Source organism: Oikopleura dioica, chromosome PAR, assembly GCF_907165135.1.
Source record: "Oikopleura dioica chromosome PAR, OKI2018_I68_1.0, whole genome shotgun sequence".
Taxonomy (NCBI): domain Eukaryota; kingdom Metazoa; phylum Chordata; class Appendicularia; order Copelata; family Oikopleuridae; genus Oikopleura; species Oikopleura dioica.
This window is the reverse complement of record NC_137293.1, coordinates 14176800-14194488: the sequence shown is the minus strand read 5'-3', so window position 1 is coordinate 14194488 and position 17689 is coordinate 14176800. Positions and strand designations below refer to the sequence as shown.

At 40.9% G+C, this 17689-nt stretch overlaps 3 protein-coding genes across 3 annotated transcripts; 1 reads left to right on the top strand and 2 right to left on the bottom strand.

Annotated features, from left to right (window-relative positions):
- Positions 1–1851: 1851 nt before the first annotated feature.
- On the bottom strand, positions 1852–8078 carry LOC145701996 (sodium/calcium exchanger 3-like). Its single transcript, XM_081779209.1, is given in 19 exon segments — positions 1852–2377; positions 2422–2676; positions 2720–2816; positions 2862–2951; positions 2994–3073; positions 3114–3213; positions 3258–3380; positions 3425–3539; positions 3581–3708; positions 3754–3928; positions 3994–4088; positions 4204–4353; positions 4554–4749; positions 5805–5847; positions 5850–5940; positions 5986–7007; positions 7048–7443; positions 7752–7846; positions 7950–8078. Coding segments are annotated over 18 exon segments (3348 nt in total). The 5' UTR covers positions 7831–7846; positions 7950–8078; the 3' UTR covers positions 1852–2264.
- Positions 8079–12848: 4770 nt separating this feature from the next.
- On the bottom strand, positions 12849–17152 carry LOC145703412 (solute carrier family 15 member 1-like). The gene is made up of 10 exons (XM_081780770.1): positions 16942–17152; positions 14836–15717; positions 14548–14667; positions 14389–14505; positions 14048–14344; positions 13819–13999; positions 13658–13771; positions 13421–13614; positions 13227–13376; positions 12849–13163 (listed from the first exon to the last, which is right to left on the bottom strand). The coding sequence occupies exons 1-10, from the start codon at positions 17107–17109 to the stop codon at positions 12927–12929; spliced, it is 2460 nt and encodes an 819-aa protein (XP_081636896.1). The 5' UTR covers positions 17110–17152; the 3' UTR covers positions 12849–12926.
- On the top strand, positions 15926–16526 carry LOC145705402 (uncharacterized). The gene is made up of 3 exons (XM_081782866.1): positions 15926–16087; positions 16134–16265; positions 16372–16526. The coding sequence occupies exons 1-3, from the start codon at positions 15943–15945 to the stop codon at positions 16524–16526; spliced, it is 432 nt and encodes a 143-aa protein (XP_081638992.1). The 5' UTR covers positions 15926–15942.
- Positions 17153–17689: the final 537 nt, after the last annotated feature.

Sequence of the window (17689 nt, the reverse complement as noted above, 5' to 3'; positions counted from 1 at the left end):
GCAAACTCTGGAGATAAGGGCCTTATCCTTTTAAATAGCAGTTGCTGAGCTTAGATAGCGGAATTGAGAGGAAAGTTTAGCTAAGCGTAGTAGAGCTGGCGAAAATTTCGGCTTGAAGTCAACATCTTTGCCAAAATGGCCTATATAAAGGCTTGAATAACTCAAAATTTTTTTAGAATTGTGTATCAAAAATCTTTGGGGACATGAAAATTTCAGTGTTAAATCATCACGAGTGAGCGCTCGTGCTCGCTCACTCATGAAAAAATTTTGGAGCTTCTGCTCGCTCACTCACGTTAAAATCGGTGAACCTTCGCTCGCGCTGGCTCACTGACAAAATAATTTCAGGGGGGCTCTGCTCGCGCTCACTCGCTCATCTTAGTTTCGACCATTTTTCAAACACTGAGCGGGCACTGGGCAAAATGACGGAAGAAACTTACCCGAGGGGGACAGGCTAGGGTTATTTAGGGTTACTGTAGGTACAGACTTGCAAATTTAATTAAGCGTAGCTAAGCTGAAATAGCTGAAAAGGCCAGGGACGTGATTTACGCCAGAGTTGCAAATTTGGCTTTATTTTCGTTGAGCTGAGCTGAGCTGCCCTGTGTGAGAAATTCTCTGAGCTGAGCTGACCTATTTCGGAGCTGACTGAGCTGACCTGACCTGAGCTAGCCATTTTCAGAGGTCATTGAGCTGAGCTGAGCTGAGCAGACCTTTTTTTAAGGCAGTTGAGCTGAGCTGAACTGAGCAGACCCTAATTTGAGCTGAGCTAAGTGAGCTGGGTTAAGCTGTTTAATTACTGTTTTTAGTAGTAAAATTGTGTAAAAATCATTGAGCTGAGCTGAGCTGAGCTGAATAATACCGCGATTATCATTCCTGAATGACGGATGAGAGTCGTTTGGACATTTTACAATGCAAAATTTGTCCGAACGAGCGGTACTTGTCTGAGCTGAGCGGAGTTGAGCAGAACAGATAAATTCATTTTCCAAAATCAGTGAGCTGAGCGACTACTCAGCTCACTCAGCTCACCAAATTTGGAACTCTGATTTACACTGACTAAGGATTTATTTTACACAGATAAGGGCCTTTTTTCACACAGAAAAGGGCCTTAATTTTAATATCAGTAGCTGAGCTTAGATAGCGGAGCTGGTCAGAATTTTCTTCACTGTAGCTGAGCCAAAAGTATTTTTCCCGTAGCTATCTCCGCTACGCAAATTTGCAACTCTGGTGCCACCACATGTCCAAGTGTGTAGCCCAGGCTATGACGGTAATTTTGAGCGCAAGAATTCCTTGTCCCTGGGGGTCTAGGAGGTGGTACAAAGTTCGGGAAGCCGACCAAAAATTGGTACCTTTGAAGAAAATTTTCCTTTTTTCTATAATTTATGAGTCCAACTTCACTTTTTATACCTCTTCAACGCATTGTGTCCTCCAGTGTCCTCCAAGGCTCAGAAATTTGAAATTGATTTGAAAAATGAAAAAAGATTGAAAAAATCTGTCCAGATTTGAAACCCTTTCGCAAAATGCAAAATGAAACAGTTGAAAATTTCAAAAAAGGCTCCGCGCCATTATCATTTGAAATGAATTTGCAATTGCGAAAATGAATTGAAAAAAGGCTTATCTTTTGAAATTTCAAATCAAAAACGGTTGAAATAATGATTTGATATCAAAATATCCACCCCTGTTTCAAAATCAGCAATCATCGAAATGAGTTTTGTCCAGCAAAAGCCACTCATTTTATATCCACGATGATTTTTCGAGATTCACCATCGACGATGGTCCATCGTGGATCATCGTGAAAGTAATTGATCATTGACTGAAATTTCATCGCTCTCTTTATGAAAAAATTGAAACAAAATCTTTGAAGGGAAAGGTTTTCGTTTATTTATAATAATTCATACATAATTTTTAACTAATAAATAATCTGATTGGTACCGCATCTGGAAAAAGAAGCTCAGTAGTATTTATAATTTTGTACAGTGAACAGAGTAGCCTAACAGAACATTATTTATGGACAAAGTTCTGTTGGTGCACTAGTATTTTTTTGGGTTTGGTTTTCAAGATTGGGGTTCAGTTAGGATTCGGCTCAAGCGAGAATAAGCAGAGGTACAAACTGTAAAAGGCTCGAGTACAGTAATTTTAGAGTAGTCGTTATTTTTAGGCGATATTGATAAATATATTTAAATCACGCGGAGGTGAATGTTCTGGCGTTTGAACAGAAGACAAAGAGGAATACGCCATGCTTCCCATTTCTGATTTTGAAGGTTTGGCGTTTAGATATAGCAGTAGGCCTTGGCAATGGAAGCTCCGAGATAGAAGAACCACAGGAAGACAAAGAATGCGGAGGATGCGATCTTGAGGCCGCGGGGACCACCCAATTCACCACCTGAAAACAGTTTTAGAAAGATGGTATTGAGGATTATCTCGTACCGTATCGTCGTCTGAAGAGAAGGAGGGCAATTGCAAGAAGAGCCTCAACGCAGAAGATGACGACGGAGAAGGAAAGAGTACCGGGGGTGACTTCAAGACCGATCTTGCCGTCTCGGCCGGACCAGTAGAAGGCAGCCATGGTCCATGCGATACCGATACCGAGGAAAACGTTGACAGCGTTGGAGCCAGTGACGTTTCCAACAGAGGCATCAGCAGTATCGTCACCGATGGCTGCGGTTTTAGAGGCAAAAGTATCTTAAACGCCGTTACTCCTCTGTTATGAAAAATAAGCTTTTACCAGGGACAGAAGTTCCAAGAGCGACGAATGAAATGGCAGTAACAGCATCAGTGACACCAACAGTGCAACCAAAGTGAGAAGCGAAGTCACCGATGAACTAAATATAAAAATAACGTTCGTGAAAATAAGTTCAGTTTCTTACGGCAGTCATAACACCAATTCCAATGATCGAAACGACGAAACAAGCCCATCCACCAAAGTAATCAGTTGGGGGAACAAATGCGAAGATAAGCTTAAAAAGAGTGAATCATGTTAAAAAAGGGATCAAAAATACCTTCCATGGAAGAGTAAGGTAGTGCATGATGTAGTCGCTAAGGCCTGGCTCAGCATCGGAGTCCTCATCATCATCATCACCTGTAAAAAATTTAAAAGACTTCAAAAAGCGCCAAATTACCGGCAGAAACGGTCAACGCTTCAGTGAACTGTTCAGCCCAGGATCCAGTGGAAACAAGAACAGTAAGATCCTGCTTCTGCATCATCTTGTCAACAGCGTTCTAAAATAATCATCAAGATTCTGATTTAATTGTTAATAAAATACCTTGAAAGCGGGAGAAGCAACAATGCCAACTTCGATTCGCATGGCGTCCTCATCAACTCGAGGTCGACCCTGCATGGCGACCTTAATTTGTTCTTCGGTAAGGGATCCAGATCGGTTCTCGAGCTAAAGGTTCTTCTCAAAAAGCGATATTCTGATAATTGTCTTACAATAGCGTAGAATTCTTTCTCAGCGGGGGCAACTCGGGGTTCACCAAGCTCGACGTAGAATTTGTTGTCCTTTTCGTACTCTTCGCAATCGATAATGTTGATAGTGATGGTTTTCCTAAAATAAAAATAATTTCAAGAATCAAAAATATAACATACTCAGTGACTTCGTCTTCGAAGAGAAGCTCGCCTTCGAGAGATTCGAAATCTCGGCCAGCTTCAGCAGTGTCGGGAACAGTTCGGAATGGAACGTAGACTTCACCTCGAGCACCAGATTTTCGGACAACCTAGATTACTTTTTCAGGACTCAGAAGCACATGACGGAGACTCACAGAGATGCTGACACAGCCGATACCCTCGTCGATGGACATAGTGGTTTCTTCGAAGGAGAAGTTACCCCGGTGATCGTCATCAAGAATAGTGACAGTAGCAGTTCGGTTCTTGCCAATTTCGAATTTAGTAGCAACACCTCCTCGAGTCTGGAGAGCACCAGCTCCATCGACAACTCTATCAATTCAAGTTATTCATGGTCGAGAGGGAACTCTTCAATAATAAAGTGAAAATTGATTTACCTGAGGTTAGAAAGCATCATGAGGAAATGTTCATCTTCTTCGAAAACTTCATCGTCGATAATTGGAACAGTAACAGTGTGGCTGGTCTCTCCGGGCTAATAATATTAATTAGTTTATTAATATGAAAGATCTCGGCCGGTTCAATGAGAAACAACTTTGAAAAAGAGTTACTACTGTTTTCTTTGCTTGATGCAAACGAAAGTTAATTACCTTGAAGCAAAGAGTGCCTTCAGTGTATTCGAAATCAGCACCGGCAGATGCGGAACCATCAAGAGTCTTGTAGTCGACAAAGACGGTCTTGTCCATATCGGGACCATCGCGGCAGATGGTGAGGACGGCACCACCGCAACCTTCCATGACCTGAAAGAGTCATCAGAAATTAATTAAACAGTGACCACTAGCTGGGTGCTAATTTCGTTCATTTGTGTATTTCATCAAAAGTATTGCCACCCGAGCGAGCTGTTTGATAGAGATAAGCTGCTCTGGCGTCATGATGAAAGTCTCGAGCTGTAAATCTACTGCCAAGGGAGTTTTTGTCGAAGAATGAGTAATTTACTTACTCGGTAGTCCTTGGGCTTGAACTGGACTCGGTTCATTGTTGGGTCGGAATCTCCGTCGCCAACAACAGCAGAAATGGTGTCACCAGCCATAGATTTGGCGTCGTTGACCTTGTCCATACCCTTCTTGATGATGTCTCCACCTCCAGTCATGTTTCGAGTAGCCTGGATTCGGTAGAAAGCTCGGGACTTATGCTCACTGAAATTGAAATAAGTACAAATACCAGAGTTTGAAATGCTCGCAAATGCTCGCGAGCGAAAAGAGCGAGAGCAAAAATTTATCATTGCTCTGAGAGCAGGGGAGCGGGAGCATGAAAATGAGTTAGCTCGAGAGCCGAAAGAGCACGAGCCCAAATTTAAACCCGCTCGCGAGCGCAGAGAGCACGAGCGCAAATGTCAGAAATGCTCGGGAGCTAGACGAGCGGGAGCGGCTGCTCTCGTGCTCGCCATGGAATTGACTCACGAGCGGCTCGCGAGCAAAATTAAAAGAACAATTTTTTCGCATAATTATTCACTTTCATCAATAAATTTCTTTGAGGATCTATTTTTGTTGTTGCGGTTTTATGTAAGCTTCATTAGGTCCGTAATATCGGCAGCAGAATGCGAAAAGCCGAGAGTAAACAGATAAAACATGCCCACCGCGAGGTGCTAACTCCTGTGACAGGGACTCATATGGAATTAGTCACGGGGCCGCCGAATCATTTAAGGCCCTTGAAAGCTGCTCGCGAGTCAGTTTTTTCAGCTCGAGAGCCGATCGAGCGAGAGCACAATTCGACCAGTGCTCGAGAGCCAAGAGAGCGAGAGCGCGAAATGAAATGCGCTCGCGAGCGCAAAGAGCGCGAGCTCTGAAATAAATGTGCTCGGGAGCACGAAGAGCATCATGCTCGTGCTCGCTCGCTCTCAAGTGAGCCGCTCGCGAGTCACGAAAATTTCAAACTCTGACAAATACGAGGATATGAATATGTTAGCCGTTATATGTGTATGATATAAGCGCCTGATTTCTGCATATAAGCTAGCTAAAAATTAGCGTGTGAGTGAAAATATATTTTTGCGCGAGCATTTTTATGTTTCTTCTGTTAAAAAATCTACTTGACGTGTAATAAATACCATATTGTCCTTTTGTGATTTTACATACTATTTTCCTCTGAATATTGATCATTTGAAGTGCGAACGAAATTTTTATCAAATTTCATTTTGGCTGTTAGAACCATGTGGATGTGAATGTGGAATACGTTTGACAAAAGTGAAACTTACGCTCGGACGAGTCTGTCGTTGGCAAGCTTTTCAAGTTCTTCGGGGAAGCGTCAGGGTTGTCACGTCGGATCTCTCGGAGAATCTGGAGAAGCTTCTCTTTGTCAACGCCACCTTCACCCATGAGTTCCATCTCATCCTAGGGTTAGGGTTAGGGTTAAGAGAATAAAAAGAATAGACTTACGTTTCCTTCGTATTCCTTGATGACCTTGCCCTTGAGCTGGTAGTTCTTGTGGACATAATCGTAGACCAAAAGTCGTTTGTCAGCAACCCAAGCCCAGACGGTCAAGAGTGGGAAGAACAGGAAGGTCAAAGTAGCTTCCCATGGTTCGACAATACCCTCAGAGTTAGCAACAACAATGTAGTAAAGCCAGACGTAAGCAAGAACAGACCAGGCAGCAGTAACGAAGAAGACTCGCAAGTGTTTGATCTTTCGGGCTTCATCATCGGGAATAACGTACATGCAAATAGCAATAATCATGAAAAGGTTGAAAGCAGCAGAGCCAACAATGGTGGAAGGTCCAAGATCTCCGGCAACGAAACCAGCACCCACAGTCTCGACGACGGAGAGCAAGATTTCGGGAGCAGATGAACCAAGAGCCATAAGGGTAAGGTTGGAGACGGTTTCGTTCCAGATTTTGACCTCGATGGTTCGCTCTTCGCCGTTCTTGACGACCTTGACTTCTTTGGACTGGGAGGTGATGACTTCGATGGCAGCCATGAACTTATCAGCGACGATGGCGACACCAATGAAGAAATAGATAAGAATGAGGAAGTAGACGATACCACGGGCAAAGACTTCAGACTTGTCGAGCTTGTCAGAGTACTGAATACCTTCAGCCTTGACAGCCTCAATCTTCATCTCAGCAATCTGTTCAGCATCACAATCTCTCAATTGGTTTCCGCACTCTTCAGAGAAAAGATCCTCGGGCTGGCCAAGGTAGTAGAAACCTTCGGGGTTTGGATTGTCCTTGGTATACTGGGCGTCGTTTGCATCAAAAGCAACGGTGCTGACCCATCGAGAAACGTAACTATCGACGTTGTCGTTGGTCCAAATTGGGATGAAAAGACCGGTCTTGCATTTGCCAGGTTTGAACTTTCCACATGGACAGTTGACGTCATCAAAAGCAAAAGCGAGGTCGTAGCTGTCAGTGCCGAGTTTCTCCATGCACTTGGCAGCGTTTTCAGCAGGAGTCAATTCGGAGTCTAATAAACACCATTTTTTAAATTTTCCAATGAAAGTTACCTTGGATTTCGTCAGAATCAGGGATTCCATCTCCGTCATCATCGTTGTCCTGGGAGTTGGGGATTCCGTCTCCGTCATCGTCCTCCTGAGAGTCGGGAATTCCGTCGCCGTCATCGTCGTTGTCCTTGGAGTTGGGGATTCCGTCACCATCATCGTCCTCCTGAGAGTCGGGAATTCCATCACCGTCATCGTCGTTGTCTTGGCTGTTAGGGATTCCGTCACCGTCATCATCTTCTTCCAAATCTGGGATTCCGTCGCCATCGTCGTCGTTATCCTGGGAGTTTGGGATTCCATCTCCATCGTCGTCTTCTTCAGAGTCGGGAATACCGTCGTTGTCGTCATCATTGTCAAGAGCATCTGAGATACCGTCGCCATCCGAGTCAATTTGCCGTCGCACTAAGAAGATGTTACCTACCCACAGTAATATCACTTTAGGTCGTGCAAATGAATTAGCACTCGACGCTTTATAATGCTGTGAAATGCCTTTATTGGCATTTAAAGTTTCGCCCAACGACTATTAAGCTCTGTGGGGTCTGCTTATGAAAATTGAACTCAAGTTTAATCGATTTAACTTAGAGACACTATTAGTAGGGAACTTGATTTTTCATAAAGTGACAGACAGCTGCATCCTATTATCTTAATGTGACCGTGAATGACAACGACTGTCAAATGCTATTAAACAATATGCTCTGGTTTAAACTCACCTAATCTGTGCTCGGGAACATCGCTGCGGAGAGCTGTAACTGCAGCTAGCAGCGCAGCTAGAATGCTCAGCCACTTCATTTCCGGCTGCCGGGATCTTAACTATCAGTTAATTCTCCTCTTTGGTAGTCGGCAATCTCTGTTTCGGCGATTCTTTCGAGTGCCGGAAATTGTAAAAACTGAGCACTACTAAAACGTACCGCTAGCCCAGGAGGACAGTTAAAAAACGATTATCAGTTGACTGCTGGGGGGTTCACCACCTCAGTCAGCTGTAAATGAAGAAGGGTCGGGCCCGGCCCAGCGGGCTTAGCGCCTGTGGCTGTCGAAGCGCGTAAATGTAGCTCATTGTGGCTATCAACGATGCTACTTTAGCACAGAAGCGTGTTTTTAAACTTTATTCTTTATATGGTTTTGGTTTCATTCTGATATCTTTTCGATTACATCAAAATTTGACAGTTTTATGTCGTCTTTCTTTGCATTTTTTATGTTTCCGCTCATAAATCATGGTCAAGTTCTGGGTCGAGTGTTGTGATTGAACCTAAGGTGTTAATGAATGTTGTAAATTTCCCCTTGCGAGAAACGTTCCGCAAAAACCAATCGTATGCATTATAGTAAATAATAAATCTACATAGCCCCAAGTGTCGACGTACAAAATTAATTATGCTCATAATTCTGGCTGTTATATTTGACAATTTGCGGATAAGTCGCCTTTTGTTTTTTTTTCACGATTCAGGATTATGCTTCCCAGATTTTTATCATTCATCAAAAGAACAACTTCTAGCCACGAACGAACAGGGTTCTATGCAATTGTTGATGCAAGTACATTTCCTGAAACGAAACGAGCTAAACATGTGTTTAGCGAGATTGCATAGATCAGGATGAAAAGCTTTCAGCAGCTCAATATGGTGCCAAACCTATTATTCAGGCTAGTTTTTCTTTCATATGCTTTTTTTTCAATAAATTCAGGCTAATTTTACCAAAGAAAATCATTTTGATGTCGCACTCAATCCTGGAATTTATTATTAATCTTAAGCTTTTTAAGACAAATTTAGGGCGGAAGCAATTGTTACCACCTTGTTGGTGACAATAAAAAAATAAGAGTTTCCAAGGGCACGCACATTTCATCCCTCTCGCGATATATTCGAAGGAATTTTCAAATTTATAGCGCTAAGTATAGTGTTTAAATAATACTGTAGTGAAAATCAACCACAGGTGGGCTTTACAAAAGGGGTTAGCTTTGTTCAATTTTAGCCAAAAATACGAAGACGCGAATCGAAACTTTTATAAAATTTATAAAAAAAACTCACCTTTAGATTAGATGCATCCGGCGTGTTTTCATTCTTCTCGCTTTTGATTTGCCAATTTCAGTCTAAAAGGGAACTAGTTATTAGTTTTGAGCTTGTTTTACGATTGTGCCATTTTCCACAGATTCAGAACTTTGGCAGGTTGTGAATCATGCGATTTATCAAAAGGCGCTACTCTTTTCCCATCATCAATTATTTTATCCAAAGTAGTTTTTGACCTGGGCCAATCAATTTTATTAACATCCTGGGTTGTTGGTATTAATCTGAATTTAAAATTCAGAATTTTATAAGCGACGTCATTAAATTTGAGTGTTATTCTCAGAACGATGCGGATGATGATGCTAAAATCCTTCCTTACTGAATAATAGAAATGACAGATCTTTGAGCTCCAGTAAGATCTTATAGTATCACGGCTTCAAATTCGGTATCAACTGCCTTTTAATGGCGATTTTTACAATTTTTGCCGTCTCTTTTTCGTCAATCGCCCCCTTTTTGTATTTAACAATAAACCGAAATGATTGTATTTCCTCTGATGAATTATAAAATAAGTCCTTCTCTTGTTTATAAATACAGCGTGCTCGTTAAGGCGTGAGTTTTACTGTAATCAATACTTGTCGCAGCTTTGTGCGATGCGCTCCGTTCCAAAGAGAAGGCCCGTTGTAATCATTTTTAGGACGAGAGTCTAATTCGGGCTTTGCGCGTAAATGCAATCGTTGGATAATTCTACGTCTAGTCTAAATTGCTCGACTAAGGGGGCAATAAGCGGGCAAAATAGCAAGTGTCATTGCTAATGTTCAAAAAGCCGAAAGGTCAAAAAGGTCACTGTCCGGTCTGATGAATCGATAGGACCATGATAGTAGTTCAGTCAAAGGTGGAAAGCGACTTTAGGACTATTTGAGGGTATTGTAAACGGATTTGGCAGGAGATTAAACTGACGTAAGCGACTAGCCGCAAATTACATATTTAGGAAGATAACTCCATATGGAACTCCATGAAAAGAATATCTGATAACTTTGACTCTAAATTTTTGGCAAATAATTGATTGCTATTAATAATTAAGAATCGAGAATTTTTCTTTTGAGAAATTTAAAATAAAATAATTTCAAAAAAAAAGAGACGAAATTTTTGGTTTTTCAAAGGCCAAATTCACAAGCAAAAAAGAAGCGTAAGAATAAAAGATTAACGTGGATACTTCTTTCTCTCTTTTAAAACGTGTGGGAAAGTGTCTCTAAATGTGGAAAGTCTGAGTATAACTAGCTCGTTGAGCTCCGTCTGTGCGTAAAATAAAGCGCTTCGACGTAAACGACGTTGCGCTGGTCACAATTGCCACTAAAAGCGGCTAATTCCACAGCATTCACAGCCACTTTAAATGCCGTGGGACCTCGCCTTGAACTACAAAAAAAAATAATGATGATTATAGTGGATCGGTTAATCTATCGCTATTAAACTGTTCAAATTAATTTTAAATGAAGTTCTTCCGAATTAATTTTTGATTTCGCCACTGAAGTGACGATGTTAATTGATTTCTTCCGAAAAACTTTTTTGGTCTTAAATTTAGATTGAAAGTTTCGTCAATGAAATAAAATATTTACAAGGCCACAGTTGTCGAATAAATAAATCTTTTCATGTTTTCTCTTCTATTTATTCGGGTCATAAAATAACAAATCCGAAAAAGTGTATAATTTTATTCCTCTGACACGACCCTGATTGATCTCTAAAATTGCGATTCTTTTCCCAACTTTAGAATAAAGACAAAGGTGATTTAAAAATTAATTAACGCGGAAAAACAGTGGAATAAGTGATTCCTTCAAAGTTCATCCTGACCCAGTTCAATCAAAGATAAATGCAATATATTCAATCCAGGAGAATAGAAAGCTGTGTTGTCTGAGATAACTTATTTGCGGAGCCACCTTTACTTGGGTGAAACTCAGACTGCTGTTCAAAAGCAAAACCGAACAATCAATAGTGTCAAGTTAAGAAAGCCTTTGTGCGGATTTATGCATACAAACGCGCAAAGAAAGCTCATTAAAAAGCGAAACCCGCATTTTAATGAAAAGTTAATTGTCTATTAAAATATTTTAATAGATTATATTATTTTAATAGATATATTTATAAGCCACGCTCGAAAGTGATGACCGCTGCTTTCATTCTATTCTTATTTTTCTATCTAAAACCGCCGCGGGTTTAAAAATATATTCTGAGGGGATTGAAAATACTAATCTCCTCGCAAAATAAATATGAATGTTTAAAACGTCTTTTGGGAAAGTGAATTATCAGAAATTGGAAAATCCAAATCTGATTTTTTTTTCTTTTCTGAAGATATTTTCTTGAAAGTTCTTCTTTTCTGTATTTTCGGTATCTGTGTCTCTGATAATTTTTTGCGTGATTCATCCAAGAAAGGGTCTTTGAGCACACGTGGTCGGACATGTTCTCGGAGATTTGTTCCAGATCGTGGCGCCCTCACGCCCTCAATAATTAATAAAGAAATATCTGAACTGGCAATCCTAGCCACACACAACAGACACAACAGGAAAATAAATTTTATCGTATAAAAACATAGACTTTTATGAAGAAAAAATCAATGTCGGCTCCATACTATATATACGCACTGTAATAATGGAGTTATTGGCCTCCTAACGGGAGCAATATTGAACAAATCTTCATATAATCAAGTTTTAAAAAGGAAACATAATTTTCAAACAATGATAATTATTAACCCTGCCCCGCCAAATGCACCTCAGGAGGTGCATTTTTCGATTTTTCGAATTTTCAATCATTCATTATATCTTCTACACGATATTATTTTCTTCAAATGACCCCTTATTCAAAAGAACTCATCGGTATCCATAACATACTCTGAGAGTTAAAGTTCAACCTTAGTTGAAGACCACGAAAAACGGTTCCAAAAATTGCATTTGGCGGGGCAGGGTTAACTGATAAATGAAGATTCTTCCAATATTGCCCCCGATGGGTAGACAATAATGGCATTATTACAGTGCGTATAACAATCTTAGTCATTTTCAAAACATATTCTCTATTTAAAAAAAAAGTTGACAAACATGAATAACGAGCAGGAAATGCGTAGCCAGGCGATTTCGTCGAGGGGGAAATTCAACACTGGCGTTTTCATAAAAAGCTTCTGTCCAAAAAAGCAAAATCTGCATTATCTCTGGGCGGAAGACATCGACGAGCTAATCTGACTCTCCCTCGCCATAATTAAAAAAAAACCTGATTATGTCTCATCAACTGGTCTGGAGTTGTTTATAAGTCTCTTTGAAACTGATTCTTTTTCTGAACTTGCAAAGCTTTTTTTGATTTGTACCTGACCTAGATATTAATGAAATTGATCGTTTTAACACCCCTGCAGCATCTGTTATATAATAAGCACTTTGCTTGTAAATCGCAGGATACATCAATTTTTATAACACTGGGCCAATTAATAAGGAATTCGATCACCATATGGTGCCCCGCCGCAATGTCTGTAATTAATTTCGCTTGTAAGTAATTCAATAAACTTTATTGCGGATTGCCCTTGCAGAGAGGCAGTGCAATGTACAGTCTGATAATTCTGCAACGCCTGTATTTGATCGATGCCCGGCGGCTTTTTGTGGCTAAGCTCAGCACCGAAGCCAGATCAAACCTTCTGCGCCCAACTACATCGCCACCTGCAGTTAGCAAAGACCAGAAAATCTCAAAGCAGGATGCAATATATGCACAGAGCACGGATCGAAAGTCTGCTAAGGAGATCAGGAAGAGCTGCTCCTCGTTGATTTCAAATCTACTCTGCCCGTTTGGACGTTAGTGAACTTTATTTTAAACTTTCTTTAATTAATAAATACTACAGCTTGAAACATAAAGAGGTGGCAGCATAAATTAGAAATCAGCGGTTTCGTTGTCGTCCTCGAACGCTTCTTTTTCTTTTTCAAGCTTGACATCGTCCATTTCTACGGCTTCGTCTTTGTCGAAGGCTTCGTTGTTCTTTCCATCTTGCTCATTCTCATCCTCGTCGAAAGTTCCCTCGGGCACGTATTCGTAGTAAAAGACCGACAATCCGACGAAGACAAGCGCGGCGCCTACCATAATCGCCGCCAGAATAAAATATTCTCCAGACTTAAAATATTAATAAATAATGAACTCACTTATAGTGGCAGAATAAGCCCAGTAATGCTGTACCTGAGTTGGGTGCATAGAAATTTCGACAAAGAATACATCGAGAATATTTCCAAAGCAAGTTGTAAGCAACCAAAATGATTGAAGGACTGATTTCATTGACTTGGGCGACTGGGTGTAAGCGAACTCGAGACCGGTCACAGAGTTCATGACCTTGAAATTGTCGTCAACAGATGAATAAGATTATTCGAACGAACCTCGGCGACAGTGATGACGATGTATTGAGGGATGAGCCAGAAGATGTTCATGGTGTTTTGCTTGGAATCGCGACTGATTCTGATTTGGCAACCATTCTTATCGTTTTTGTCCGTGACGACAGAAAATGTCCAGATACTTCCAGGTCCAAATAGGAAGTCATCCTTATTATACTGATCTTCACCGTTGGGATTGGCTGAAAATATAGTTTGAGAAACGGAAAGATAAGATTGACTTACAAGATGTGATCCATTTTGTTTCACATTCTCTGGTCGCGTCAGGAAGGATCCAGTTGCCGTCTGCATCTTTCTCTGGTTCTTTGTCCCACATGCTGGCTTTAATTTTCACAACGCCTAGAATTAAATTTGTTATTGTACCTTATTATAAGCTTATAAATGACCTCGTTCAAATTCGGTGCTGTCTGAAGTGGATGCTTTTCGTGGAGAAATGACAACTGTCTTGTTGGTAAGAATCGACTCATTGTCTCCATTGAATACTTCGAAAAGAGTATAGAACTCGGTTGGGTTGACAAGCGCTGTTCTAACTCGGTTTGATCCAGATTTTTCCACTGGTGAATCGTACTAAACATTGATATGACTTTTTTGATTCGTATAACAATTTGTTATTACCTGTTCGCATTCGAGATTTCCTTTCTCTTCGTAGCAGAAGACACCCTTCGTGCCGTGTTCATGAATATCAATTGGAACCGTGGTACCTTGAAGGCCTGGAGAGCTTATTTTTAACTCTCGCTCTTGATCATTCTCAGGATAATCTGGCTGAATCCAATCATTGCTTGGTGTTCGGAAGTAAGTATTGCTGGCGTTGTAGTCCTGTTGATCGGTGATTTGGGTAAAGACTTTTTGATTGATGGATTTCAGATTCATTTTTTTAACTTGTGTTTGTGCACTTTCGTCATCAACTTTGATCTTGAAAAAGCGTCAATTTAGAAATAAATTGATTCTTGTCTTACATTAGCTCCGACCCAGTAATTCGACTCGACGGTGAGTTCCTTGTCTGGCAGTCCGTTGATCACAAACATCGCGGTTTGATCACCGTATGATGGAATGGGAGTTAGTTCGGAGTCAATCTATCATTTTTTACAACTCTTGCTGAATAAGCTGGAACTTACGCTGAGTTGAACGAAGCCAGCCACAACAAATGCAAGAGCAGTAATGAGCTGACCGCCAGACATTTTTCTGAGGGCAGTCATTTTGAATCCAATTTTGTCGAAGCATGGGTAGATCAGGCTCTAAAATAAAGCATTGCGTAAAGTTAAATAAAGCTACTAATTATCAAACTCTTGGACTCTGGCACTCAAGTCATGTTTGCTAACGTTAAGATTTGTTTAAATATTTGTTGGCAATCGGACTTTCTGGGCCATAAAAATCTTGTCTCGAAGCCACTGTTGTTGACATACCTGGAAGAGTGGAAGGAACAGGAGAATGAGAACTGGATTCATGATCTGCATTTGATCGGGTTTGATCGTAACTCCGCCGAAAACACCATTCATTTGGGTCGCAGTCAAGACGAATCGGGAGCCTTGCATGTCAAACAGAGCCCAGAAGAATGGCATTGGAAGGTACATCACAATGATTGGGTAGACATATTTGAACTCTGTCAATCGCTTCAGCGAGAATTTTTCTGTATCAGCGTAGTCCAAGAAATGTTCTTTGTCCTTAGTATCTGCTTTGCATCGGCCTCGGAGACCGGACCAGGTGGCACCGCAAAACTCAGTGAAGATGTTTCCAGAGACTGGCTTTTCCTTGTACTTTGACTTTCCAAAGAGGAAGGCTCCGATGGCGACCAACATCAAGATGGCGGGAATGAGGAAAGCAATAGCATAGCAATCGGGTCGTCCTAGACACTCAACTTCTCGGAGAATTGGAGAGATAAAAGTTGAAAGGAGGGAACCAGCATTGATGGAGCCGTAGAAAAGCGCGAAGAAATTTGAAAGTTGCTTTTTGCCGGTTTCGTTTTCAGCGAACTGATCACCTCCAAGAGCACTGACGCAGGGTTTGATACCACCAGTTCCAACAGCAATGACGAAAAGAGCAATAAGAGCCAAGACAGAATTGATTGTTCCAGGAACATCTTGGCCGCCGTTGATTTGAGGAACAGCGGAAACTGTCATAAGCACCATACCGAGGAAATAAACAAAAGAGATGTATACGATCGTGTTGACTTTTCCCCAGTAGGAATCGGCAATAATACCACCGATAAGAGGGAAGAAGTAGCATAGAGCGGCGAAAACGTGGTAGATGACTGTAGCGGTGTCCTTGTCGAAACCGAGGAAATATGTCTAAAGGACAGTAAATATGCGTTGGTTGCAGGCTAAGCAGGAGAATTTCTCAGTTGGCGAATGCTTATCAAAGAACATTACGTGAATGCAGCCGTGGGAGAGGCCGCCCACAGTTCAATAACCCGATAGAGGATTTATAAGCAAGTCACTTTTCCCTTCCACACTAAGAGTCTTCCATATAAACAAATTTCACGGAGAAAAATTAACAAAATCAAAGCCTTAGAGATGCTGCTCAAAACTTTTCTCCTTTTCGCCGCTTTTCAACCCGCCCGGGGTTGTTTGAATCCCTGTATCAATGCGGACGAAATGCATGATTTCTTTGAAAGAGATCGTCAATCTCTCAAAGAGATAAATAAGATGCTCGAAGAAGGTAAAAATATATAATGGGATTGTTTTTTTCTAAGAGTAAAATTCAGAAATCGAGGACAAGGACATTTTGATCAAAACGATGAAAGCCGAAAAAGATGCGGTGCTCAACGAGGTCAAAAAGTTAGCAAACACGCCAAACAAGTTGACGGAATTGAGAGCTCTTGTGGAAAAAAGCTTAGGCAGGGGTTTGAAATCAGTAGTCTATTTCGAAAAGGACTCATCGCAGTAGAGCCTCTGTCATGTAAAAAAGTATCATATATTTAAAATTTATCATTCCCCAAATAGAAGAAAAGGACGCGACTAACAAAGAAAATCCGTTCACCCTCCAGGACGTGAAAAAACTCCTTAGCGTGTGGAAATCTCACAACACGACCGTCATGGTTCAAGAGTGCATTGATCTTGCCGACAAACTTCAAGATCCTGTGAAGCCTCAAGCTTAAATTGGAGTTCACATATCTGTTCAAATAAATTTTTATAAAAAACTGAACATCAAGGTCGTGTTCAAAATCAATTAAAGTCAAATGAGGCAGTTCGGATGGGTGAAGCAAATAAATCTTTCAAAAAATTGCAACTCACAAAATGCACGACAATGTGTGCTTCTCAATATTTAACTCTGCGGTAGAAGTATTGCTCAGAATTCTCACCGACAGCGGTTTTTAAAATGTATCATCTAAGGTGCCACGCATGACCGGGCTTGGCTCGTGTCTACGTTGGCTCTATAAAATATTTGCAACACGCAAGGTCATTTAGTAGCCTGTCTTATCATGGTGTAAACTTTTTTGTGGTTCGTCTTAAAAATTAAAAAAGGGGCGTTGTAAATTCACTCTTGTTCTCTTCCTTGCTATCAAAACTTACCAAAAAGATGACGAGAATTGAACGCATTCCATAGTAGGCATATCTCTCGCAAAACTCATTTCCGAGGATGAAGAAAACATAGTAGGGATATGGAGTCTTCTCCTCGACGGCCTCTTCATTTCCGTTAGCGGTGACTTCTGCCACCTCTTCATCTTTTTTGCTTCCCATTTTTTGGGACGAGTTCCTACTGCGAGTGCGTCAGTACGAGACTGCCAAGCAGAGGAAGGAATCAAGAGTGGAATGCTCAGTGTTTACAAGTACTCGTTATTTGGCAAATCCAAATAACTGCACCACGCCAATACCAATCTGTTTCAATTGACCTTGGATTAAGAATTGGTCAACTTTGCTGGATTCTTATGCTTTTTAATTCTTATCTTTATTTGAAACTAGAGTTCATCAGTTTCTATCCGACAAATAACAGATCCATTCTCCAAGACTTTTGACGATTTGGACTCCTCACCTTCCAGAACCCAGAAGATTAGGAGACTTGAAATTTATGCAGCGTTTTGTAGATGATAGCTTATCAGTAATTAATAGGGAGCATCGATGATATCATCCTTATGTGACATAAGTTATGTCGACGAAAATGAGTGTTATTTCGGGAGATCTATCGACAAAAACGCCTATATTGATCATGATCTTGCTGCATAATCTATGCAGTAATCTTCGAGTATGCAAATACAGGCTGCAGTGGACAGTAAATTGTTGAAGTCTTTTATTATTTTTGTGCTAGAAATAGCACTCGATT